Genomic DNA, 25,805 nt, shown 5'->3' on the forward strand with positions numbered 1-25,805 from the left:
GATTTAGGAAGTGTTTTTTTCTGTTTCTATTTCTTAGAATAGTTTGAGGAGGATTGGTAGTAGCTCTTCTTTGAGTGTCTTGTAGAATTCTGCACTAAAACCATCTGGCTCTGGACTTTTTTTGGTTGGGATGTTTTGGTGACTATTTCTATTTCTTTAGGGGTTATGGGGCTGTTTAGATAGTTTACCTGGTCTTGATTTAATTTTGGTACGTGGTATCTGTCTAGAAAATCATCCATTTCATCTAGATTTCCAAGTTTTGTAGAGTATAGGCTTTTGTAGTAGTTTAAGATGATTTTTTGAATTTCCTCAGTTTCTGTTGTTCGCTATTTTCATTTCTGATTTTGTTAATTTGGAAACTGTGTCCTCTAGTTAGTTTGGCCAAAGGTTTGTCTATCTTGTTGATTTTCTCAAAGAACTAGCTCTTGGTTTTGTTGATTCTTTGTATAATTGTCTTTGTTTCTACCTGGTTGATTTCAGCTCAGAGTTTGACTGTTTCCTGCATCTAGTCCTCTTGGGTGCCTTTGATTCTTTCTGTTCTAGAGCTTTCATGTGTACTGTTAAATTGCTTAGATAGTGTCTCAGTCAGGGTTTCTATTCCTGTACAAACATCATGACCAAGAAGCAAGTTGGGGAGGAAAGGGTTTATTCAGCTTACACTTCCACGTTGCAGTTCATCACTAAAGGAAGTCAGGACTGGAACTCAAGCAGGTCAGGAAGCAGGAGCTGATGCAGAGGCCATGGAGGGATGTTCCTTACTGGCTTGCTTCCCCTGGCTTGCTCAGCCTGCTCTCTTATAGAACCCAAGAACACCAGCCCAAAGGTGGTACCACCCACAAGGGGCCCTCCCCCTTGATCAATTGAGAAATGCCTCACAGTTAGATCTCATGGAGGCACTTCCCCAACTGAAACTCCTTTCTCTATGATAACTCCAGCCTGTGTCAAGTTAACACACAAAACCAGCCAGTACAAATAGGATTTCTCCAATTTCTTTATGAAGGCACTTAGTGCTATCAGTTTTTCTCTTAACACTGCTTTCATTGTGTCCCATAAGTTTGGATATTGATGTGTATTCCTTTTCATTGAATTCTATAAAGTCCCTGATTTCTTTATTTCTTCCTTGACCAAGTTATAATTGAGCACAAAGTTTTTTAATTTCCATGAGTATGTTGCTTTCTGTTTTTGTCGTTACTGAAATCTAGCCTTAGTCTGTGGTTACCCAATAGAATGCATGAGATTATTTCAATCTTCTTGTGTCTGTTGAGGCTTGGTTTTTGTCCGATTATATGGTTAGTTTGGGAGAAGTTTCTCTGAGGTGCTGAGAAGAAGGTGTATTCTCTTGTTTTGGGATGAAATGTTCTGTAGATATCTGTTAAATCCATTCGGTTCATAACCTCTATTAGTTTCACTGTGTCTCTGTTGAGTTTCTGTTTCAATGACCTGCTCATTGGTGAGAGTCAAATGTTGAAGTCTCCCACTATTATTGTGTGAGGTGCAGTGTGTGCTTTGAGCTTTAGTAACATTTTTTTTACAGTTGTGGGTGCCCTTACATTTGGGGCATAGATGTTCAGAATTGGTGGAATTTTCTTTTGATGAATATAAAGTGTTCTTCCCCATCTCATTTGATAACTTTTGGTTGAAAGTTAATTTTATTGGATATTAGAGTGGCAACTCCAGCTTGTTTTTCAGAACCATTTGCTTGGAATTTTTTTCCATCCTTTTACTCTGAGATATTGTCTGTCTCTGTCACTGAGGTGTGTTTCTTGTATGCAGCAAAATGCTGGGTCCTATTTATGTATCCAGTCTGTTATCCTGTGTCTTTTTATTGGGGAGTTGAATTCATTGTTGTTGAGAGATATTAAAGACAGATGATTGTTAGTTCCTTTTATTTTTGTTGCTAGAGTTGGTATTATGTGTGTGTGATTCTCTTCTTTTTGTTTTATTGTGAAATGTTTAATTTCTTGTGTTTTCTTGGATGTAGTTACCCTCGTATTGGAGATTTTGTTCTAGTATCCTCTGTGGGGCTGGATTAGTAGGAAGATATTGTTTAAATTTGGTTTTTTCATGAAATATCTTCATTTCTCCATCTATGGTGATTGAGAGTTTTGCTGAATTTAGTATCCAGGGCTGGCATTTGTATTCTCTTAGATGACATCTGTCCAGGATCTTCTGGCCCTTAGGGTTTCTGTTAAGAAATCAGATATAATTCTAATGGGTCTTCCTTTACATTTTACTTGGCTGGTTCCCTTTGCAGCTTTTAATATTTTTTTGTTCTGCATATTTAGTATTTGCTATTATGTGGTAGAAGGATTTTCTTTTATAGTCCAATCTATTTGATGTTCTGTAGGCTTCTTGCCCGCCATCTCTTTCTTTTTTCTTTTCTTTTCTTTTCTTTTCTTTTCTTTTCTTTCCTTTCTTTCTTCTTTGTTTGTTTCTTTTTAAACTCATTTAACTTATTTATTATATGTTAAGTACACTGTAGCTATCCTCAGACCCACTAAAAGAGGGCATCCAAACTCATTTCAGATGGTTGTGAGCCACCATGCAGTTGCTGGGATTTGAACTCTGGACCTCTGGAAGAGCAGTCAGTGCTCTTAACCGCTGAGCCATCTCTCCAGCCCCATCTCTTTCTTTAGATTAGAAAAAATGTTTTTTTCCTGTGGTTTTGTTGAAGATGTTTTCTAGTCCTTTGAGCTAGGATTCTTCAACCTCTTCTATTCCTATTATTCTTCGATCTGATCTTTTCATTGTGTGTTGAATTTCCTGGATATTTTGGGTTAGGAGCTTTTTACAGTTTGTATTTTCTTTGACCAATGTGTCCATATTTTCTATGGCATCTTCTAGGCCTGATATTCTCTCTTCTGTCTCTTGTATTCTGTTGGTGACACTTGCATCTGTAGCTGCTGATCTCTTTCCTAAGTTGTCCATCTCCAGGGTTGTCTCCCTTTGTGTTTTATTTATTGTTTCTATTTCCATTTTTTGTTCTTGGACTGTGTAATTCCATCATCTGCTTGATTGTATTTTCCTGTATTTCTTTAAGAGATTTATTTGTTTCCCTTTAAAGGGCTTCTACCTGTTTATCTATGTTTTCCTGTATTTCTTTAAGGTTATTCTTTATATCGTCCTTAAAGGTCTCTATCATCATCATCATGTGATGGAATTTTAAGTCATTATCTTGCTTTTTAGACTTGTTGGGGTATCCAGGGCTAGTTGTGGTGGGAGAACTGGTTCTGGTGGTACCCGATTGCATTGAATTCTGTTGATTATGATCTTGTGCTGGCTTTGTCCATCTGGTTATCTCTGGTGTTAGCTGGCCTCCTTGGAGGCAGGCATTGCAAGGTTAGGGTGGGCCTCTTGTGTCTCTGGTTAGAGCAGACTTCCTGTGTCCTTGATTACTGTGGACTTCCTGGGAGGCAGGTAGGTTGTACCCCTGGTTATTTTGGGCCTCCTGGGAGGCAGACAGGCTGTGGGGTGTGAGGGTATCAGGCCTGCTGATCTTGCCTGGGTGGAGAAGCATACAAGTAGGAAGGTGGAGCTGGGCAGGTAGGCCCTCTGTCAGCTGGGCTATGTGTCTTTGGTGACCTCCTAGAAGGCAAGCAGGCTGTGGCGTGTGGCCAGGTATCTGGCTGGAAGAAGGGTGGAGCTGGGGATGATAGGGTGGCAGTGGTGGAGGTGGGTCCTGCATCAGCTGGGCCCTGTAGTTCTGTCAGCTGGCGTAGGTATTTGGGTGAGATTCTCACCTGTGTCTTTGATTTCTGTGGACCTCTGGAGAGGCATGCAGGTTGTTGGTGTGGGCCTGTATTAGTCTTTTAAAAGCTTTCTTTAAATAAGCCATAAAAATCTTTGAAAAGTATTATTAAAAATTCTAACAAGTTACTAAAACTTAGTTTTTATGTTATTTATCAAAAAAGATATAGCCTGAGATTCACGATATAAAGTATTCCCTCAAATTGATTGATAGATTTGTAATTTTCTTTTTAATTCTCTATACTTACATGTCTTTCTGTCAAACATCAGTAGGAATGAAACTGTTCTTTGTAACTGTAGACATTTTGAAAGCAGTACTTTCACATTTTTTTTATAACCCAGGGGGAGGATTAATTGGAAGAAAAGGCTACGTAGGCACTCTGGGGAAAAATGACACAATGATGTGTGCAGTGTATGGATGGACTGAAGAGATGGCTTTTTCCGGAACATCCACGGGAGATGTGTGCATCTGGAGAGATGTCTTTCTTGTAAAAACAGTTAAAGCCCATGATGGGCCTGTGTTCAGTATGCATGCATTGGAGAAAGTAAGTAACCTAATGACATTTTATTAAAAAATACAGCTATCATGAAAGGAGCACTGCTTTCTACTTAGCTGGGCTCCCCAACCATGGTCTCTTTTAGTCTTTCTTTCTAAATCCCTAAATATGATATGAACTAGGTATGCTGCTTAAAAACACTTTAAATGGCATAGTGGCACTTCCCTGTAGCCCAGCACTCAAAAGGTGAAGGGTGGAGGATCATAAGTTCAAGGTCATACTTGGTTGCACAACTAGCTCAAAGCCAGCCTCAACTACACAAGACCCTGTCTAAAAGTAAAAGACAAAGAAAAAGAGGAAGGAAGGAAGGAAGGAAGGAAGAAAGGAAAGGAAAGGAAAAGAAAGAGAACTGGGAAAGGAAAGGCTGGTGAGATGGCTCAGCATGTATAATACTGGCTGCACAGGCCTGGCAACCTGAGTTCAGTCCCTGGAACACACAGTGAAAGGAGAGCTGTCCTCTGACCTTACAGAAACACACACACACACACACACACACACACACTTACACTCCCTCTTCCTCTCCCTCTCCCCTCCCGCTCTCTCCTTCCCCTTCCTTCCCTCCTCTTCTCCCCTCCCCCTCCCTCACACATCCCTCTCTTTCTCTCTCTCAGTCACACACACAAATTATTATGAAGGAAAGGAAACTAAACGCTTATTCTATTAAGCCCTGCTGTGTGTCAACATTATGCTAAGTGCTGTCTATATAATTACATCCTATTCAGTGCCATTGCCATTCCTTCTTTCCAAGGTAAAGTAGGAGGCTTTAGAAGGGTGTTTGTGATTGCCGAAAGTGTGATAGTGGCATGTGTCACTCACCACCCACTACAGAAACCGGTCTTCTGGTATCCTAGCATCACTATGGATACTGTTATAGATTCTGTGTTGATGTTTGGAAACTATAATAAAGGCTCATACTGTTAAACTTAATTCCTTGTACTGAATCCCTGTTAGTCAGAAGACTTTTGGCTACACTCTTTTCTCTATAGTTTTCAATATAAAGCAGCTAGTTGGTTTGGATGTATTTTGGTCTTGACTAACTGGATCCCTTTGTTTTCATAGGGATTTGTAACTGGAGGAAAAGATGGCGTGGTAGCCCTTTGGGATGATTCCTTTGAAAGATGTCTCAAGACCTATGCTATAAAAAGAGCTGATTTAGCCCCAGGATCTAAAGGTGGTTTCATATTTTGTCTGTTGTTCAAGAAAAGACTTAATTATTCATCAGTATGCTTGATCACTGAGATGGAACAGAAGAAATATATTTTGCCTTCTTGATAACCATCAGAATTAAATAGAAATCATGATACCAGAGTCATCATCCTTCTTTCTCTGGTGTATTTGATGAAGTACTAACTGACCATGACACTCTTAACTCTTATACTTATCAGCATCTAGGAAATTGTTGTCAGGCAGAATTTGTGCTTACTGAACAAGCCTGACAATCTGATGTCAGTCCCTGAACCCACTGTGCAAGGAGGGAGCTGTGCTGGCCTCTACTCTAGCCTCATGGGTCTTTCTTGTCTTTTCTTTCCGTGCATTTCTTCCTTTCAGTGACTGTGCCATATTCCCTCTGACCTCAAGGCCTTTTCTGCAAGCTTTAACTTTGTCTATAGTCTGTACTTCCCTCCAATGACAGAACCATGCTCACATTTCAAATCTGAAACACTTTATTCTACATGACCTCATCCTCACTTCCCCCTTCAGAAGTTGAATTCCTTTCTTAAATTCTCCCTTCCTTATAACCTCATACAAGAACTGTTGCAAGAGCTAGGCCTGCCATACTTACTGATAGGATACTGAGGCCTGCCTGGGGCACACTGGACAGAGGGATCTAGCTTATGCTAAGTTAGGATTTCTGGTCTGGATGTTATACATAGCCTAAGGAAGAAGATGAAGACTTGCTAATGTATGAAGCAGAGAGGTAGGTATTGAAATGGCAGTGTGGGATCTGGGTAGAACAGAATTACATGTTATACTCTAAGATTAACAAATTGAATGGTTGAAGGAAATGCAGTACATCACTGGAATTTCTAAAATATAGATAGAACTTTATAATGTGATTTTTTTACCATCAAATACTATAAGTAGAAAAATACATATTCATGAATTATCTTAATTAACTTCATACCTTTAAGAACTTTCCCATTTGACATTTCAGGTCTGCTCTTGGAAGATAACCCATCTATACGTGCCATTTCATTAGGACATGGTCATATTTTAGTTGGCACAAAGAATGGTGAGATATTAGAAGTGGATAAAAGTGGCCCAATCACTCTTCTAGTCCAGGTACCTGAAATGTTAATGTGTGCTTTTCTTCCTTTACAGTCCACGTTTTCTTTCAGAACAGGAGAAGCAAAGCTGACACAGGTAAATCAGTGTAAGATGAGTGAGGGGATATGTCTCAATGTTAATATGCACTGAGACAATTAGCCCGTAGACTAGACAAAACCAGTAAATGAATAACACGTGTTCACATGTAGAATAAGTGCCAATACTGAAGTAAAATTCTATAATTATGAAATCAATGGGACAAAGCTAGTTATAATGAGGCACTCATTTCATGTTTTTGGAGCCTATTTGCTAAACATAAGTCATTGGTTATTGAAACTCTTTGGTTAAGTAAGCATTAAGTTGATAGCTTGTAGAAGTGAAAAAGGTATGATTATAGATTAAATTTATGAATATAGACTAAAAGGATGAAAAAGTATGAATATAGACTAAAATTGTATTGCTGAAAACATCAGTAAAAAGAAGCTAATAAAAATTCAGAAATAAACTTTAAGACAGAGTCTCACTGCTATCTGGCATTTGCTATGTAGATCAGGCTGGCCTCAAATTTATGAAGCTCTCCTTGCCCCTGCTTGCACTTCTGCCTCCTTTCTTAGTACATTCATGTGTCTTTAATTATCTGCTTCATTCATGTTAGGATACCAAAGGGCACACACAGATAGAGCACTATCCATGCTTTATTGTCAATACCCTGTCAGTGAGATTATGTAAGAGGCAAAACACATTAGTGATAGCTTGTTAATTTCACCCACAGAATATGCCTTTAAAATAAAAAATAAATAATAAAGTCATTGTGGGGTTTCTGGTGTGTGTGTGTGTGTGTGTGTATAACTGGCCCTGCACTCATGATCTTCCTCTTAGGTTATGCATACACTACACATCTGGCTAGACAAGGTAATCTACACATCTATGAGATCCCAGGCAGTGTTACTACAAATACTATTTTAGACATGAATACAGAGGAGTTACTTTTTTTAAAATGTCATAAGAAAAGATCTAGAAATCACAAATAATCTCTATTAAGATAAAAAATTTCAGTGGAGTGGGGATCTGAGAACAGTTGGAGAGGGATATGATCAAAATACATTATGACTATATATGGCACCCTCAAAGAATAAATGAATAAATATACTATCTTAAAAGAGGGGACATCATTTTAGCCAGGCGGTGGTGGCACATGCCTTTAATCCCAGCACTTGGGAGGCAGGGGCAGGTGGATTTCTGAGTTCGAAGCCAGCTTGGTCTACAGAGTGAGTTCCAGGACAGCCAGGGTTATACAGAGAAATCCTGTCTCGAAAAAAAAAAACAAAAAAACAAAAAAATCAAAACAAAAAAAAAAAAGAAAAAGAAAGAAAAGAAAAAAAGAAGAGAGGGGACATTTTAAATAAAATAAATGGAATAGACTTTATTTGAGCACTAAAGTATTTGTGTCTCAGCATAGGCACCAAGCTCTTGACAGCTAGGTGTAGAAGACAAAGATCTGTGTGGTTCAAATTCTTAAACCTTATCTTGACATTATTGGCAGTTTGCGACTGTCAGATCTTTGATTAGAGACCACTGGGGACTTCTGTTTGGTAAAATATCTAGCTTCATCTTAGTATTGATGTTGGCTTTCAGGTTGTTTACACAGTAACCTAGTATGGGTGCTGTACTAATGAACTCCTAATTAAAACTGTTCTTAATATAACTTTTTAAAAAATGATGCTAGGCATTTAGGCCAGGGCCTCATGCATGCTGAATACATACTGACCATTGAGTCATACCTATCCTAGTGTGTTATATTTATTATATGGTGAGAAATGTCTTTTTAGCTTGTTGTCTTTAAGATACGCAATAACCTGCCTTGGCTATTATTGTCTAAACATGTATGGGAAAGCTTAGTGAATCTTGTGAAAGAAATCAAGTAAAGGTTTAATTGCTTCAAATAAATAGAAAAACAGTAGTAATTTCAGACATAACTATATACCATGAATACTGAGATAATAAATTGAAAAATGATTAAAACTGATAGAGCCTCTATAATGTGATGAGTTTAAAAATTAGCATATAGAAACCAATAGAATGCCAGGACAAGGAAGTGGGAGTGGGTAGGTTGGTGAGCAGGGGGAGGGAGGATTGGAGGGGGGCTTTCAGGAGGGAGGAATACCAGGAAACGGGATAACATTTGAAATATAAATAAAGAAAATACCTAAAAAGAAAGAAAGAAGCAAACAAATAAACCAATGGTATTTTTTTCTAGTAGCAATACGAATAAAATAGTACATATAATACTACTCAAAATAAAACTATACAATAACCGCTATTTTTATTTTTTATTATTTTTCCATGTATTCATGGATTGGGGGGAGCAGTGCACATGCTACAGCATGTGTGGAAATCAGAGGACAAGTTGGGAGAGGTGGTTTTCTTCTTCTGCCGTGGATTATTGGAAATCAGAGTCAGAATGTCAGGTTTGAAGACATGCTCTTTACTGTCTGATCCTTCCCACTGGTTATTCCAGCAACCAGGAATTTTAAGGTTAAAAGATGTAAAACCTACACTAAGAAAATTTTAAATATAAAATGAAATATAAAATTTTGAAATATAAATAAAGAAAATACCTAGAAAGAAAGAAAGAAAGAAAGAAAGAAAGAAAGAAAGAAAGAAAGAAAGAAAGAAAGAAAGAAAAAAGTAGGAAGGAAGAAAGAAAGGGAAGGAAGAGAAGGAAAGAAGGAAGAAATGAAATTTTAATAAAGATAGAAAAGATCTAGATAAAATGTAAATTTTTTTATAATTATAATTCATTCTTTGATAGGACATTTTGCACAAAATTCTGGCTTTTACAAAAGCACCTAGAAGATAAAGTAAGAATAAGGAAGAAAATGTTGAGAGCCTCTTCAGAATAGAAATATACAAAACATAAACTTACTCTAACTGAAAAGTGTGGGAGCGTGTAATCCCTAACAGGACATCAGAAGACACCAGTGTTTGTAGCAGTGCTGTTTGTGACTCAGTCTGACCTAATGGTGTCCAGTTCTCATGGGCATGAGATAGTTATTTAGTCATTGTGATCTCTAACTTATTGGGAGCAAGACTTTGTGGTTTTCACTGTATAGTCTTATTTTGTTAAGCTTGTCCCTATTTTTTAATATTATCTTAAACAATATTTTTTCAATTTTATTTTCAGATTATTCTTTGCTAATATATAGTACAGTTGATTTTGTATTCATCCTGTAATGGAAACAAGGACCTATAAACTTGCTAATTTCATGTATTACTTCTAAAAGTTTTGCAGTAGATTCTTTACCATTTTTTATATACAAGATCATTTCATCTACAAATAATTTATTCACTTTCTCATGTCAATTCTGGATAGCCATTACTTCTTTTACTTAGATAGTTGCTCTGGCTGAAACTTGTAGTGTAACATTGAAAATAAGCAGTGAGAGCAGATGTTCCTGGTTTAGTTCCCTATCTAAGGAAGGTATCATTAAGTGTAGGATCCTCCCTCCCTCCTTCTTTTCCTTCCTCCCTTCCTCTCTTCTCTTCCATTCTCCTTCTCTCCTTTCCATCTTTTCTTATTTTAAGACATGGTTTTGTTGGTTATCCTGGCTTGCCTGGATGCATATTAGGCTTACCTTGAATTTGCTGCTATCTTCCTGCCTCAGCTTCCTGAGTAATAGTATAGGCATGAGATTTTTCATAATGAAAGTATAGGTTTTTCACAAATGATCTTTACTAATATGGAGAATCATGATTTAATTCCTAGTTTATTAAGTGGTTTAGTCATGGGCCAGGAGGGATTTATTGTATGCTTTTTTGTTTGTTTTTTTGGGATGATCATGCTGTTTGATTTTTATGGTTGTCTTTACATGTGCTGAATTCTGTTAATTAATAATGTTAGTGCTCCTGGTTAGGGTTGTTGCTTTGTATTTTTCTTATCTGGCTGTGATATTCGTAAAATGACTTGGGAAGTAGTGCCTCATGGTTTGAGAAGAAAGAAAGCTCCTACTGTTAAAGAAACTGGTTTTATAGCAGAATGCAGAAAACAGTAATCTTTACATGTACTCTTGAGGCCAGTGAAGGCTGTTATGTTGGGAAGAGTTTGGTAAACTCTGATCATATGATAATAGAAAATATAGACCACAGTTTGCCCAGAGGCAAAGTCTGGTCTCTGGAGTCAAGTGCAAGGACAGGGTGCTTCTGGGTGTGATAGACTTTAGGGGGTAAATGCATATGGTGGAAGTGATCTCAGGTCTCCTTGAGTTACAACAGGGCTTCAGTATTCTTGGTGGCATTTCCCTCAAGGTAGATCTGACATCTGCAGTAGAGACTTGAGGAAATGGAGCCTCCCCTTGCCTGCTGTGCACAACAAGGATTTACTCTCCAATGCGCAGTGGGAGGATGGTATCCTGGCCCTCCAGCCAGGAGCTGGGGATAAAGCAGGTGCTCTTGGGTGCAGGACTCTGTTTGGTTTCCAAGTAGATGAGTTGTGAAGTTGTGACCAGGGAAGAGGGCGTAGGTTCCAGTACACATGCCATCGCTATTTTACCAAAGTCCACTAGATTATCCTTAGTAAACTTTCTTTCATTTCTTCTGTCTCCTTAAAACCTTGTCATGACTTTACTGAACTTAGAGATCTTTTTCCATTTCCCTGGTGAGTGGGTCTGCGGAGCTCCTCCTCTGATTCATGCATTTTCAGATTACGCTGAGATTAACTGTGTTTTCTTTATAGGGACACATGGAAGGAGAGGTGTGGGGTTTGGCCACACATCCTTATCTGCCCATCTGTGCTACTGTAAGTGATGATAAGACCTTAAGAATATGGGATCTCTCTCCTAGTCATTGTATGTTGGCAGTCCGGAAACTGAAGAAGGGTAAGAGGCTCTCAGACTTAAAGATTAAGCCGTCAGTCTTCTGATGTTCACAAATAGCCATAAAATGTCTCTTGCAAAGCATTATTGGAACTTCCCTCATCTTCCTTGGGCTGAACCTGTGACATTCCAAGGGTAGGATCATGGGAGAGATTCAATGCAGGGTGAATTTATTGTTTCATTTCTATTGCTTAACTTATCTTTTAACAGTGTAATGCCAATTTGAATGGAGTATTGCCCTCATTTGTCTAATAGCGCAAACTTATTTTGATAGTTGGTTCAGTTTTGAATTCTTAGAATTGTTTCTGGAGCTCTTAGTATAGAGTTGGTGTTATTCTCTTCTGCTTATTCTTACAGCTCTGTAGTTTACCAGTTTTGAACATGTGTCTGGGTTTACTTGGATTCATCTGCTTTATGCTTCCTGAGTATGTGGCCTTTTATTTTGTGTTAGTATTAGAAAAACTCTCTGTCAGTGCTAATGGCTCCCACTGGGAGTACATCTTTGTATTAGGTTACATGCAAAACTTGTGAGTTCTGTATTTCAGTGTTAAATACTATTACTTAGTTATCTTTATTTTATTCAGCATTAGTTCAAGAGGAAAAGTTGGTTTTCATAGTTTGAAAGAATACATGTGAAACTTTCTTTTTTGAAACAAAATCTCACTATTTCTTCCTAGCTGGCCTCTAACTCTCTAAAGTTGAGGCTGGCCTTAAACTCACAGAGCTCTGCCTGCCTCTGCCTCCTGAGTGCTGGGATTAAGGGTCTCAGCCATTATTTCTGGTGGTATGTGTGACAACTGCTTAATATAGTAAGATTGTTAAACTAATATAATAAGTTCTTCCCCTATTTGAACCATAGTGGCCCCTGATCTCAGTCCAATGTTGGCTGTAATAAGTATCTGGATCTATCTCAGTCAACTGCTGGTAGAGCCTCTCAGGGGACAGCCATGCCAGGCTCCCGACTTTTGGTTATCATAGCATCAGTTGTAGTGTCAGGCCTTAGAAGACCAGCAATCTCAGCTTACCCAGACCCCAGGGAGCTCCCAGAGACTGAGCCACCAACATGGAGCATACACAGGTCAGTCCAAGGCCTCTGGCACAAATCTAACAGAGGTCTGCTTGGTCATGCCTTAGTGGGAGAAAAATCCCTGAGAGACTTGAGGCCCCAGGGAAGGGAGAGGTCTGGGAGGTGGAGTTGTGGAGCACCCTCTCAGAGGCAACAGGGAGGAGGAATGGGATGAGGAACCGTGGGAGGGGGAACCAAGAGGGGAGAAACGAGAATATAAATAAATAAAATAATAAAAATTGAAAAAAAGTATTATTGATGCCATGCTGAGTTAGTTATGAGACACTGATGTAAATGAGCTGTATAAGAAAAATTTTGGTGAATAACTCAATTTCATAGCAATCAAAGAATAAATAGAATTTAAATATACAATACGACTTAATGTTTATATTCTTAAGGTTTGAGAAGTTAATATAGCCTGAATACTTATCAACCTTTTGTACTTCCTTTTTAAATGACACATTGGAAAGTTCCCATTAACAATTTCTTTTGTTGGCATGCTGGTGCCTACCTGTAATCTCTGTAGAGATGGTATGGTTTCAGCTGTCAGGCCAGCCTGAGCCATATCGTAAGACCCCTGTATCCACAACAACAACAACAACAACACACCAGCTTGTGTATCCTGAGGTTTTACTTTTTTTTTTTTTTTTATTCGATATAATTTATTTACATTTCAAATGATTTCCCCTCTTCTAGCCCCCCCCCCACTCCCCGAAAGTCCCGTAAGCCCCCTTCTATTCCCCTGTCCTCCCACCCACCCCTTCCCACTTCCCCGTTCTGGTTTTGCTGAATACTGTTTCACTGAGTCTTTCCAGAACCAGGGGCCACTCCTCCTTTCTTCTTGTACCTCATTTGATGTGTGGATTATGTTTTGGGTATTCCAGTTTTCTAGGTTAATATCCACTTATTAGTGAGTGCATACCATGATTCACCTTTTGAGTCTGGGTTACCTCACTTAGTATGATATTCTCTAGCTCCATCCATTTGCCTAAGAATTTCATGAATTCATTGTTTCTAATGGCTGAATAGTACTCCATTGTGTAGATATACCACATTTTTTGCATCCACTCTTCTGTTGAGGGATACCTGGGTTCTTTCCAGCATCTGGCAATTACAAATAGGGCTGCTATGAACATAGTAGAACATGTATCCTTATTACATGGTGGGGAGTCTTCTGGGTATATGCCCAGGAGTGGTATAGCAGGATCTTCTGGAAGTGAGGTGCCCAGTTTTCGGAGGAACCGCCAGACTGATTTCCAGAGTGGTTGTACCAATTTGCAACCCCACCAGCAGTGGAGGAGTGTTCCTCTTTCTCCACACCCTCTCCAACACCTGCTGTCTCCTGAATTTTTAATCTTAGCCATTCTGACTGGTGTAAGATGAAATCTTAGGGTTGTTTTGATTTGCATTTCCCTAATGACTAATGAAGTTGAGCATTTTTTAAGATGCTTCTCCGCCATCCGAAGTTCTTCAGGGGAGAATTCTTTGTTTAACTCTGTACCCCATTTTTTAATAGGGTTGTTTGGTTTTCTGGAGTCTAACTTCTTGAGTTCTTTATATATATTGGATATTAGCCCTCTGTCTGATGTAGGATTGGTGAAGATCTTTTCCCAATTTGTTGGTTGCCGATTTGTCCTCTTGATGGTGTCCTTTGCCTTACAGAAACTTTGTAATTTTATGAGGTCCCATTTGTCAATTCTTGCTCTTAGAGCATACGCTATTGGTGTTCTGTTCAGGAACTTTCTCCCTGTACCGATGTCCTCAAGGGTCTTCCCCAGTTTTTTTTCTATTAGCTTCAGAGTGTCTGGCTTTATGTGGAGGTCCTTGATCCATTTGGATTTGAGCTTAGTACAAGGAGACAAGGATGGATCAATTCGCATTCTTCTGCATGCTGACCTCCAGTTGAACCAGCACCATTTGTTGAAAAGGCTATCTTTTTTCCATTGGATGTTTTCAGCCTCTTTGTCGAGGATCAAGTGGCCATAGGTGTGTGGGTTCATTTCTGGATCTTCAATCCTGTTCCATTGATCCTCCTGCCTGTCACTGTACCAATACCATGCAGTTTTTAGCACTATTGCTCTGTAGTATTGCTTGAGGTCAGGGATACTGATTCCCCCAGATTTCCTTTTGTTGCTGAGAATAGTTTTAGCTATCCTGGGTTTTTTGTTGTTCCAGATGAATTTGATAATTGCTCTTTCTAACTCTGTGAAGAATTGAGTTGGGATTTTGATGGGTATTGCATTGAATCTGTATAGTACTTTAGGCAAAATGGCCATTTTAACTATATTGATTCTACCGATCCATGAGCATGGGAGGTTTTCCCATTTTTTGAGGTCTTCTTCCATTTCCTTCTTCAGAGTCTTGAAGTTCTTGTCATACAGATCTTTCACATGTTTGGTAAGAGTCACCCCAAGATACTTTATACTGTTTGTGGCTATTGTGAAGGGGGTCATTTCCCTAATTTCTTTCTCAGCCTGCTTATCCTTTGAGTATAGGAAGGCCACTGATTTGCTTGAGTTGACTTTATAACCTGCCACTTTGCTGAAGTTGTTTATCAGCTGTAGGAGCTCTCTAGTGGAGTTCTTTGGGTCACTTAGGTAGACGATCATGTCGTCTGCAAATAATGATAGTTTGACTTCTTCCTTTCCAATTTGTATCCCTTTGATCTCCTTATGTTGTCGAATTGCCCGAGCTAGTACCTCAAGTACAATATTGAAAAGATAAGGAGAAAGGGGGCAGCCTTGTCTGGTCCCTGATTTCAGTGGGATTGCTTCAAGTTTCTCTCCATTTAGTTTGATGCTAGCTACCGGTTTGCTGTATATTGCTTTTACTATGTTTAGGTATGGGCCTTGAATTCCTGTTCTCTCCAAGACTTTAAGCATGAAGGGATGCTGAATTTTGTCAAATGCTTTTTCAGCATCCAATGAAATGACCATGTGGTTTTGTTCTTTGAGTTTGTTTATGTAGTGGATTGTATTGATGGATTTCCGTATATTGAACCAACCCTGCATTCCCGGGATAAAGCCTACTTGATCATGGTGGATGATCGTTTTGATGTGTTCTTTGATTCGGTTGGCAAGAATTTTATTGAGTATTTTCGCATCGATGTTCATAAGGGAAATTGGTCTGAAGTTCTCTTTCTTTGTTGGATCTTTGTGTGGCTTTGGTATCAGCGTAATTGTGGCTTTGTAGAAGGAATTAGGTAGTGTTCCTTCTGTTTCTATTTTGTGGAATAGTTTGAAGAGTATTGGTGTTAACTCTTCTTTGAAGGTCTGGTAGAATTCTGCACTGAAGCCATCTGGTCCTGTGCTTTTTTTGGTTGGAAGACTTTCTATGACTCCTTCTATTTCTTTAGGCATTATGGGACTGTTTAGATGGTCTAGTTGGTCCTGATTTAATTTTGGTATTTGGTATCTGTCAAGGAAATTGTCCATTTCCTCCAGATTCTCCAGTTGTGTTGAGTATAGGCTCTTGTAGTAGGATCTGATGATTTTTTGGATTTCCTCAGTTTCCGTTGTTATATCTCCCTTTTCATTTCTAAGTTTGTTAATTTGGATACTTTCTCTGTGCCCTTTGGTCATTCTGGCTAAGGGTTTATCTATCTTGTTGATTTTCTCAAAGAACCAGCTCCTGGTATTGTTGATTTTTTGTATGTTTCTCTTTGTTTCTACTTGATTGATTTCGGCCCTGAGTTTGATGATTTCCTGCCTTCTACTCCTCCTGGGCGAAATAGCTTCTTTTTGTTCCAGGGCTTTCAGGTGTGTCATTAAGCTGGTAATGTATGCTCTCTCCATTTTCTTTTTGGAGGCACTCAGGGCTATGAGTTTTCCTCTTAGCACTGCTTTCATTGTGTCCCATAGATTTGGGTATGTTGTGTTTTCATTTTCATTGTGTTCTAAAAAGTCTTTAATTTCTTTCTTTATTTCTTCCTTGACCAAGGTATCATTGAGTAGAGTATTGTTCAGTTTCCACGTGTATGTGGGCTTTCTGTTGTTTCTGTTGCTATTGAAGACCACTTTTACTCCATAGTGATCAGATAGGAGGCATGGGATTAGTTCGATCTTCTTATATTTGTTGAGGTCTGTCTTGTGACCAATTATATGGTCGATTTTGGAGAAGGTACCATGAGGTGCTGAGAAAAAGGTATATTCTTTTGTTTTAGGATAGAATGTTCTATATATATCTGTTAAATCTAATTGGTCCAAAGCTTCAATTAGTTTCATTGTGTCCCTGTTTAGTTTCTGTTTTCCTGATCGGTCCATTGAGGAAAGTGCAGTGTTGAAGTCACCCACAATTATTGTGTTAGGTGCAATGTGTGCTTTTAGTTTTAATAAAGTTTCTTTTACGAAAGAGGGTGCCCTTGCATTTGGGGCATAGATGTTCAGGATTGACAGTTCTTCTTTTTGTATTTTTCCTTTGACCAGCAAGAAGTGTTCCTCAGGGTCTCTTTTGATGACTTTGGGTTGAAAGTCAATTTTATCTGATATTAAAATGGCTACTCCAGCTTGTTTCCTGAGACCATTTGCTTGTAAAATTGTCTTCCAGCCTTTTACTCTAAGGTAGTGTTTGTCTTTGACCCTGAGGTGTGTTTCCTGTAAGCAGCAAAATGTAGGGTCCTGTTTACGTATCCATTCAGTTAGTCTGTGTCTTTTTATTGGGGCATTAAGTCCATTGATGTTAAGAGATATTAAGGAATAGTGATTGTTACTTCCTATCATTTTTGACGTTATTTTTTAAATTTGAATGCTTAACTTCTTTTGGGTTTGATGAAAGGTTACTATCTTGCTTTTTCCAGGGTGAAGTTTCCCTCCTTGTATTGGTGTTGTCCTCCTATTATCCTTTTTAGGGCCGGGTTTGTGGATAGATATTGGGTAAACTTGGTTTTGTCATGAAATATCTTAGTTTCTCCATCTATGGTGATTGAGAGTTTTGCTGGATATAGTAGTTTTGGTTGGCATTTGTGTTCTCTTAGAGTCTGCATGAGATCTGCCCAGGACCTTCTAGCCTTCATAGTCTCAGGTGAAAAGTCTGCTGTGATTCTGATAGGTCTTCCTTTATATGTTACTTGGCCTTTTTCTCTTACTGCCTTTAGTATTCTTTCTTTGTTTAGAACATTTGGTGTTTTGATTATTATGTGACGGGAAGTATTTCTGTTCTGGTCCAGTCTGTTTGGAGTTCTGTAGGCTTCTTGTATATTGATGGGCATCTCTCTCTTTAGGTTAGGGAAGTTTTCTTCCATAATTTTATTGAAGATATTTGCTGGCCCTTTAAGTTGTAAATCTTCACTCTCATCTATGCCTATAATCCTTAGGTTTGGTCTTCTCATTGTGTCCTGGATTTCCTGGATATTTTGGGTTACAAGCTTTTTGCATTTTGCATTTTCTTTAACTGTGTTGAGTCCATGGTTTCTATGGAATCTTCAGCATCTGAGATTCTTTCTTCTATCTCTTGTATTCTGTTGTTGATATTTGTATCTCTGTCCCCTGATTTCTTCCCAAGGCTTTCTATCTCCAAAGTTGTCTCCCTTTGAGTTTTCTTAGTTGTTTCTACTTCTGATTTTAGATCCTGGATGGTTTTGCTTAGCTCCTTCACTTGCATGTTTGTGTTTTCCTGTAATTCTTTAAGAGATTTTTGTGTTTCCTCTTTCATGAGCTCAGCCTGTTGACCAAAGTTCTCCTGTATTTCTTTAAGAGATTTTTGTGTTTCGTCTTTCATGACCTCAGCCTGTTGAGCAAAGTTCTCCTGTATTTCTTTAAGTGTTTTTTGCATTTCCTCCTTGTTGGCTTTTGTATTCTCCTGGATTTCTTTCAATGATTTTTGTGTTTCCCTTGCAAGGGCTTCTAACTTTTGATCCATTTTCTCCTGAATTTCTTTATGTATGACCTTCATGTGTTCCTGTACCAGCATCATGACCAGTGATTTTAAATCCAAATCTTGTTTTACTGGTGTGATGGGGTATCCAGGACATGTTGGTAGAGGAGAATTGGGTTCAGATGTTGCCATATTGCCTTGATTTCTGTTAGTGACGTTCCTGCGTTTGCCTTTTGCCATCTAGATCTCACTGGTGTTAGTTTATCTTGTCAGTGCTGGACTCACCAGTGCAAGCTGCCCCTTCCCAGTTGGCCTCTGGTGCACAGCTTACCTCCTGTACTGCTTGTAGACAGTGTGCTGCTGCCCAGGCTGTTCAGATCCCAAAGCAGGCACCCGAAGGCTCCCGCTGGGGCCCGCTGGATTCACTGGAGCACACTGACTTCTCCCAGCTGGCCGCCCGGAAGCCCAGCTAGCCACTTGCTGGACTTGGAGATGTAATGCTGCCGCCCAGACTGATCTGGATCCGGAAGCGGAGAGAGTAGAGCTAAGGGCTTCTGCCTGAGGCCTTGCCCCAGATTGTGTCTGTGGAGCAGATGGAGCCTGTGTGCACTCCCAGGGAGTGCGGAAGGTGTATGCTACTGTGACCTCCCCTGTGTTCCGCTCACTCCGCTGGGCAGCCGATCTGCCAACCGGGCTGTCGCACACAAGGTTAGCCTGGCCGCCCAGTCCCTGAGTCCAGGCAAAAGCCTGGGAGGCCAAGGTCCGAGCAAAGTTCCCCTAGAGCTATGACTGTTAATTGGGTTTGCCAGGTGACTAGGATGGCGGGCGTGCGCGCCCGCGCTCCCTGAAAGCGCCGGAAGAGTCTGCTTTGCTAACAATCACCTGGGCGGGTTGACTCACAGATTGCCCACCAAGCCGCCCAGTTCTTGGGGTCAGTCCTGTGCCTTTTGGGGCCTGGACCCCCGCTTTGTTAGCCTTAGGCTATGCCTGTTACAGGTCTGCCCGCCTGAGCTCTCTGTCGTCCTGCAGGCAAAATGGCGGCGGCGCGCTCGCAGGCCTGGGCAAAAAACCTCCTGGCTGGGTTGGCACCCCGATGGCCCCCCGACCCGCCCAGGGCCTGGGTGCAGGCCAACGCCCGTCGGGCTCAGACCACCGCGGTGTTGGCCTCGGATTATGTTTGTGTACCTCAGTCTGTCCGATTCCTGGAGTACGGAACCAATATGGATGCTCCTCTCCTGACTGGTGGGAGGCCGAGTTCTGAAGTGGCCTCCGTGCAGGAAAGGCGCCGCACAACTGCAGCTGCTTGCTGCCCGGCTGGTCAGCGAAGGTCAGTGGTCGTGGGCGCAGGGCCTAACTGGTCCCTGTGACGCCTTGGTTCCACTGCTGATGGCCCTTCAGCTGGAGCAGCCACTGCTGCCGCTGCCGCCGCCGCCGCCGCCGCCGCCGCCGCCGCCGCCCGAGGTTTTACTTTTTAATTATAATCAATTTAGAATTTTTATGCAATATCTGTTTTTGGATTTTTGCTATCTTTCCATATCTTTCTTCATCCATGCTTCCTGACTCTTTTTAGCCCCACGTCCCTGTCTCTAATGGAGACCCCTCCTTTATAAACTCTCTCTCACCATTATTTAATCTGTTAGCTCATTTTAATAATTGTTATTTTTTCTGCATCAAAGCCAAGATTCATGGGTTTGTCCAAGTTGAGGTTTCTGAAAATAATTTCAGAAGGTCACCAAGGGTGACAGTGTGGAGCTATGTCTCTCTGCCCTTGCTCCCAGTAACAAAACGTCATATAAAATACTAGACTTGAAAAGGTCTGGAAATTGAAAGTAATGTACATGAACAGGTGGCACAAATCTTCGCACATCCCTGCTGCAGAAAATATTTTTTCAGGAGGAGCTAGTATGAAACAGAGTTGTGTTCTCTTAAGAGATTCTAACATGATGTTAAGCATGGAGCTTAAAAGAGGGGTACTTGGGAAGAAAGACATACCCAACAGTGATTGTGGGCTTCTCTAATGGAGGCACACTTCAGTGACTTTTGGAGAGTCTGAATCTACTATGTACAAAGACTTGCTAAGAACTTTATAATCTGCCAGGCGGTGGTGGCACGTCTGTAATCCCAGCACTCTGGGAGGCAGAGGCAGGCAGATTTCTGAGTTTGAGGCCAGCTGGTCTACAGAGTGAGTTCCAGGACAGCCAGGGCTACACAGAGAAACCCTGTCTCGAAAAACCAAAAAAAAAAAAAAAAAAAAAAAAAAAAGAGAGAGAGAGAGAGAGAGAGAGAGAGAGAGAGAGCTTTATAAGCTTAGGGAGGTTCCCATGGGACCCAGCAGGATTGCAATCTATAATGTAGGCCACAGGGATATAGGAAAGTAGAAGCAGGTGTCTTGTTTGAGGGTCCCAGAAGGTATCTGTGAAAGGAAAAGCCTTATCTGAGGATATAATGGCTTAGGTTTTAAACTTAGACCATTGGTATTTTAACATTATTTAAAAGTATTCACAAATAAAAGAAACATTGTCTATGTTGACAACTCTTATATCAAATATTATCTATTGTGTTGGAATTTTTGTTTCTTAGCTGACAAGAGGCTTCAAGGAGACTCTGGGTGGGAGGCTCATTTTCCTTCCCATGTGCCCATAATGTTCCCTGTTTTTGTACCCTGCTTCAAACCCCCCTCCTCTATTTTGGTTATAAAGGATGTTTTGTTTTCTCCATCTGTCCTGCCTGCTTCCTAGGTGCTAAAGTTACATTGCACTACTCACCACATTCAGCAAAAAATGAAGTTGAATGGGTCCTAGCCACACCCTCTGCTGTGTCGTCCAAGGCTGCTGCACTGCTACAGCAGGGCTGAAGAGCTGCTGGATCTTCCGTGGCTTATAAATATGGGCATCGTTTTGCCCATCCTTGCTCTAGAGAATGCTATATTGTGACCGAAGCTGTGAGTGTAGTGACAGTCAACAAAGGGAGGTTGTGAGAGTTCTTCTTTCCAAGGCAGCTAGCTGCTTTAGGTCAGACGTCCCAGGTACAGAAGAAAGCAAACTAAAAGTGTTGGCAAGCCAGACTCAGAGTTAGGAAATTCAAGATCCCAGTCTTGTCAGAATCGAGCCAAATGTTCACATTCAAAATGCAGAGTTCCCATTCAGTTTCCAGCTCTTATAGAAGAAATATGGTGAAGTTGTGTGATTAAATTGACATTATAATCATTTACCCATAACATTAAATTTATGTTTAATTTTTTTATGGACCATTGGGTGTCAGGAATTCCTTTAAACTTTCTGTGGTAGCTTTAACTACTTTGACTACTCTGACTTGTGCTGATCACCTAAGACCTGATCTGTTTATTTCTCTCTGTAAATGATTCATGCACTCAGAATCTCTTGCACATCACCTTGTAATCACCATTAGCAAGGCATTCAAAGATCGGACCACTTGGGCTCCTCAAGGCCACAGACAGTTGTCAGTCACATTCAGCAGCAGAGACAACTTGGCTAACTATGGTGCTTGTGCATGCTTTCACTTACTAACATTCCATTTCCTGGTGGCAAGGGCTCAGAGTGCTCAGCCCAAAGGTAACAAAGTAATAACCACTAAAAGACAGTTACTAAGGGTGTAAGAGAGGGTTCTAGAGGGTATAAAAGGAGCAACTGAAGAAAGCAGATGTAACTGTGGGGACAGTGGACAGTGAAAAAGGAATGAGCAGAGGAAGTACTGGCCGCCGCAGGGTGCAATTTAGATCTCTTTGGAGGAAAAGGCCTTGATGTCACTATACCCTGTACCCTCCTGCTAGCAATAAAGGAGTTTTCCCAGAAGATGTAGGCTGTGGCTAGACTAAGAAAGCCTCTGCTATGATAGCACTGCTGTCTATAGCCCCCCTCAACCCTGTAAATCTGTCTGCTGGCTCCAGTGCTTTGGCTTTGCAGGTTCCCTCTGGTAGTGGATAAGGGACTACATTAGGGGAAGGAATTAGGCAATAAGAAGCCTAGCGGACTGACCGTGCGCACAGGTCATCACACTGGGCAGTAACTAGAACACTGTCTGCAATGGGACCATGTCTACAGTTCTTAAGTGGTTGGATTGCGCTGCCTTGTGTACAGTTTCCTGGCATGGTTTTCATACTGTGTGAAGGAAGGCAGTTCATATTGGCTGATGTGTAGTGTGGGGGTTCATATGAGCCCCATTGTGCTTGCAATTTCCAGTTGTGCAATTTCTGTCATGCAAATGATGGTCACATGGATCACAGTCATGCAAACAAGAGCAGTTCTGACCAATCAAATTCAATCCTGTCCTAGTTTAGTTTCTATTACTGTGATAAAGACCATTACCCAAAGCAAAGGGTTTATTTATGCTCACAGCTGGGGTCCATCAGGAAGGACTGTCAGGGCAGGAACTGAAGCAAGATCAGCAGAGGAGTGCTGAGTACTGGTTTGCTCCTCCCAGCTTCCTCTGCCTGCTTTCTAACACACCCTAAGACCAACTGTCCAGAGTTGGCTCCACCCACAGTGGGCTGGGCCTCCCACATCAATCATCAATCAAGAAAAGGCCCCACAGGCTTGCCCAGGCCAATCTGATAGCAACATTTTCTCAGTTAACGTTCACTCTTCTCAGATGACTCTAGTTTGTGTCTAATTGACAAACTAACCAACAGTCTTGGCCAGAGGCTCAGCACAGGATAATAGGTTGCTACTGTCATGTCAAGTAGCAGTTTGGAGTTTCTGGACCGTACTTGTGGAAGGTTTCCTTTGGAGATCACTGCATTGTATGCATTATCATATTAATGGCTTTCCCTCTACAGTATGTTCTTGACAAAATCAAGTTGTCTGACAAAGCAAGACTGTACAGAGGATTTAGCTATAATATCATATAGCAGGGAAAAGAAGTATGATTTGGGGGTTTGGTGGGAATAAATGACAAATTCTATCCTGATTTTTGTTTATAACCACCACATACTATCATCTCCCATGTTTCTATCTCTAGCCTGTCCTCCTGAGAAGTATTAACATGTCAGATAGCTTTCATCATGATGTCCATTGAGTTTCATTTACAAATTCTTACGTAAAGGAATGCATACACCTACTCATCTCAGTAAATGCATCACTGCTGAGGAAGACGTGTGAACTGGACTCTCCCCTTTCTCTTTCTCCCCACCAAGTCTGTCTGCATACTTGGCCATTCCTGTGCCTTCCTCTGCTGTTGTCTGCCATCACTGTCTCTTGACTCTCAGGTTGCAGCAATCATTCCTAGATTCTTCATTATCAGTGTATGCTTGATTAGATGATTATTCCCCCTTCAGTCGGATTTTCACCCCATCCCTCGGATTACATGCTAGTACTGAAAGCTTTAGGGGTTTGCCTAAGGTTACGAAGTATCTTGCTGTCAGGATAAGCACATTTATTATCTCTTATTCATCAATGTGGCTCTGACTTCTTTTGAAATGAATAATATTAATAATAATAATAAGCAATATTAATATTACTCATGTATAGTTTTGAAACAGAACTTTCTAGCTTAAAGTAATAATTGCCTAGTGTCCTTTTTAGTTTCTGTAGCATTTTTATAAAGATGGCTTCATTTTTAAATTTTTGATTGAATAGAACATTTAAGGATTGAATTCACCTCCCACCCCTTACCCCCAGTCTTCCCTTAGGTTATTGGCTTTTTTTGGTTAAATTCTCTCTTTTTATCACCTTTCTGTTGAGGTAAATAACAGTACATTTTTCTTAAGTTTAGAAGCCAGTTTATTTTAACAGAATGTCTTCTGTTTTATGTTGATTTGAGGCCAGAATACATACAAGTTCCTCTTTATAATTAAAAGTCCTTAAAGCACATAGTTTAAACATGTATATGGGCAGACAGTCCCAGATGCTTTTCTTCTCTTTCAGGTGGGAGGTGCTGCTGCTTTTCCCCTGATGGAAAAGCTTTAGCTGTAGGTCTCAACGATGGAAGCTTCTTAATGGCCAATGCAGACACTCTAGAGGATCTTGTGTCCTTTCACCACAGAAAAGATATTATTTCAGACATCCGGTTTTCACCTGGTGAGATTGCATTAAATTTGTATTTATTAGCAGCAGTGAGTAAATGTATCAGTGTGTAAATTTTTTCTAATTTATTTTACCTTAGACCATACTTTCTTTGTTTCTCTGTCTCTGTCTCTCTTTCTCTTTGTGTGTGTGGAGAGGGGGGCAGGAGGGAGGAAGAGACTGAGATTTCAGTGTGTGGTATATGTGTGTAAACTCAGAGGACAGTTGGTGTCCTACTCAGCTATCATCCATCTTACTCCTTTTGAGACCATGTCTCTCACTGAACCTGAAACTAGGCTAGCCAGTGCGCGAGCTCAACAGTCCTCTCGTCTCCACCCCCAACAGTGTTGGGGTCACAGGGTGTAGCCATGCCCAGCTTTTCACATGGGTATGAGGATCCAAACATCAGGTCTTCTGTTTGTATGGCAAGTACTCTGTCCATTGACCATCTCTCCAGCCTCAAGGTTTTACTTTTTGATTAGACAGCAGGTCGGGTGTAAAAGCCCTGAACTTGCTAAGTGCAAATGTCTGTTTAATCTTAATCTTTATGCCACTAATTTTCCAAATTACTTGGGTCAGGGTACTTTAGGTGGACTTTAGTTTTCATGTTTGTAAATAAAAGGGGCCAAATAACTATTGTTTTATATAGTAATGTTTTTGAAAGTACCTAAGTTTTATGCCATATTTTTTTTATTCATTTTCTACTACAGAGCCCACTGCAATGTAGGAATTACTAATAAGACAAACATTTCTTATGTTGATTTTGGTCCATTTTCCCTACACATTTAGCAGGATTTGGGGGAAGGATTGATTGTATCAAAATTGGGTCATACTGGCTCTTTAAATTTTGCTGTCTACTGATCTAATGTGTTACCCTAAGAAAATGTGCTTCATTTTGTTATAAATGTTCTTGAAATATATTATAATTTGATATTAACAGATGGGCCTGATTATAGTATAGCTTATGAGACACTTTAGACTACCCTCAAATATACTAAAGTTACCTCTAGTTGCAGAGTCAGAAACTCCTTCCTGAGATAAGAGAGATAGACAGATGTTTCTGTCGTAGGTTCTGGGAAATACCTTGCTGTGGCATCCCATGACAGCTTCGTTGATATATACAACGTGATGAGTAGTAAACGCGTGGGGGTTTGCAAAGGAGCAACCAGCTACGTCACCCACATCGACTGGGACAGCAGAGGTAAGGCGCTGCTGAGAACTGCGTAGGCTCTGGAGCAGTCTGCAGGGCAGCAGTCGGGATGCAGCTCAGGGCAGACACTGTAGAGTTCAGACTGTCAGTATAGGTGGCAATGCAGTGTGAACTTTAAAGTAATGTAAAGTTTATACAAGAAAGAAATTAGCCGTAATGCCCCAATTTTTGTCAGATAAACTTCACACATTTCAAATTTAGAAATAGAAATGTAAAGATTTCAAAATCACTTTTTCCATTATTTAGTATATCATA

General features: G+C 40.3%; 1 protein-coding gene across 1 annotated transcript in view; it reads left to right on the forward strand.

Annotated features, from left to right (window-relative positions):
* Positions 1-25,805, forward strand: part of Eml5 (EMAP like 5) — a 122,138-nt gene that overhangs the window by 52,627 nt on the left and 43,706 nt on the right. The window contains exons 18-23 of the mRNA XM_052185272.1: positions 4,090-4,292; positions 5,364-5,475; positions 6,460-6,587; positions 11,305-11,446; positions 24,203-24,355; positions 25,410-25,541. Coding sequence (XP_052041232.1) covers positions 4,090-4,292; positions 5,364-5,475; positions 6,460-6,587; positions 11,305-11,446; positions 24,203-24,355; positions 25,410-25,541 — 870 coding nt within the window. The remainder of the gene's footprint in view (positions 1-4,089; positions 4,293-5,363; positions 5,476-6,459; positions 6,588-11,304; positions 11,447-24,202; positions 24,356-25,409; positions 25,542-25,805) is intronic.

This window comes from Apodemus sylvaticus, chromosome 6 (assembly GCF_947179515.1).
Source record: "Apodemus sylvaticus chromosome 6, mApoSyl1.1, whole genome shotgun sequence".
NCBI lineage: Eukaryota > Metazoa > Chordata > Mammalia > Rodentia > Muridae > Apodemus > Apodemus sylvaticus.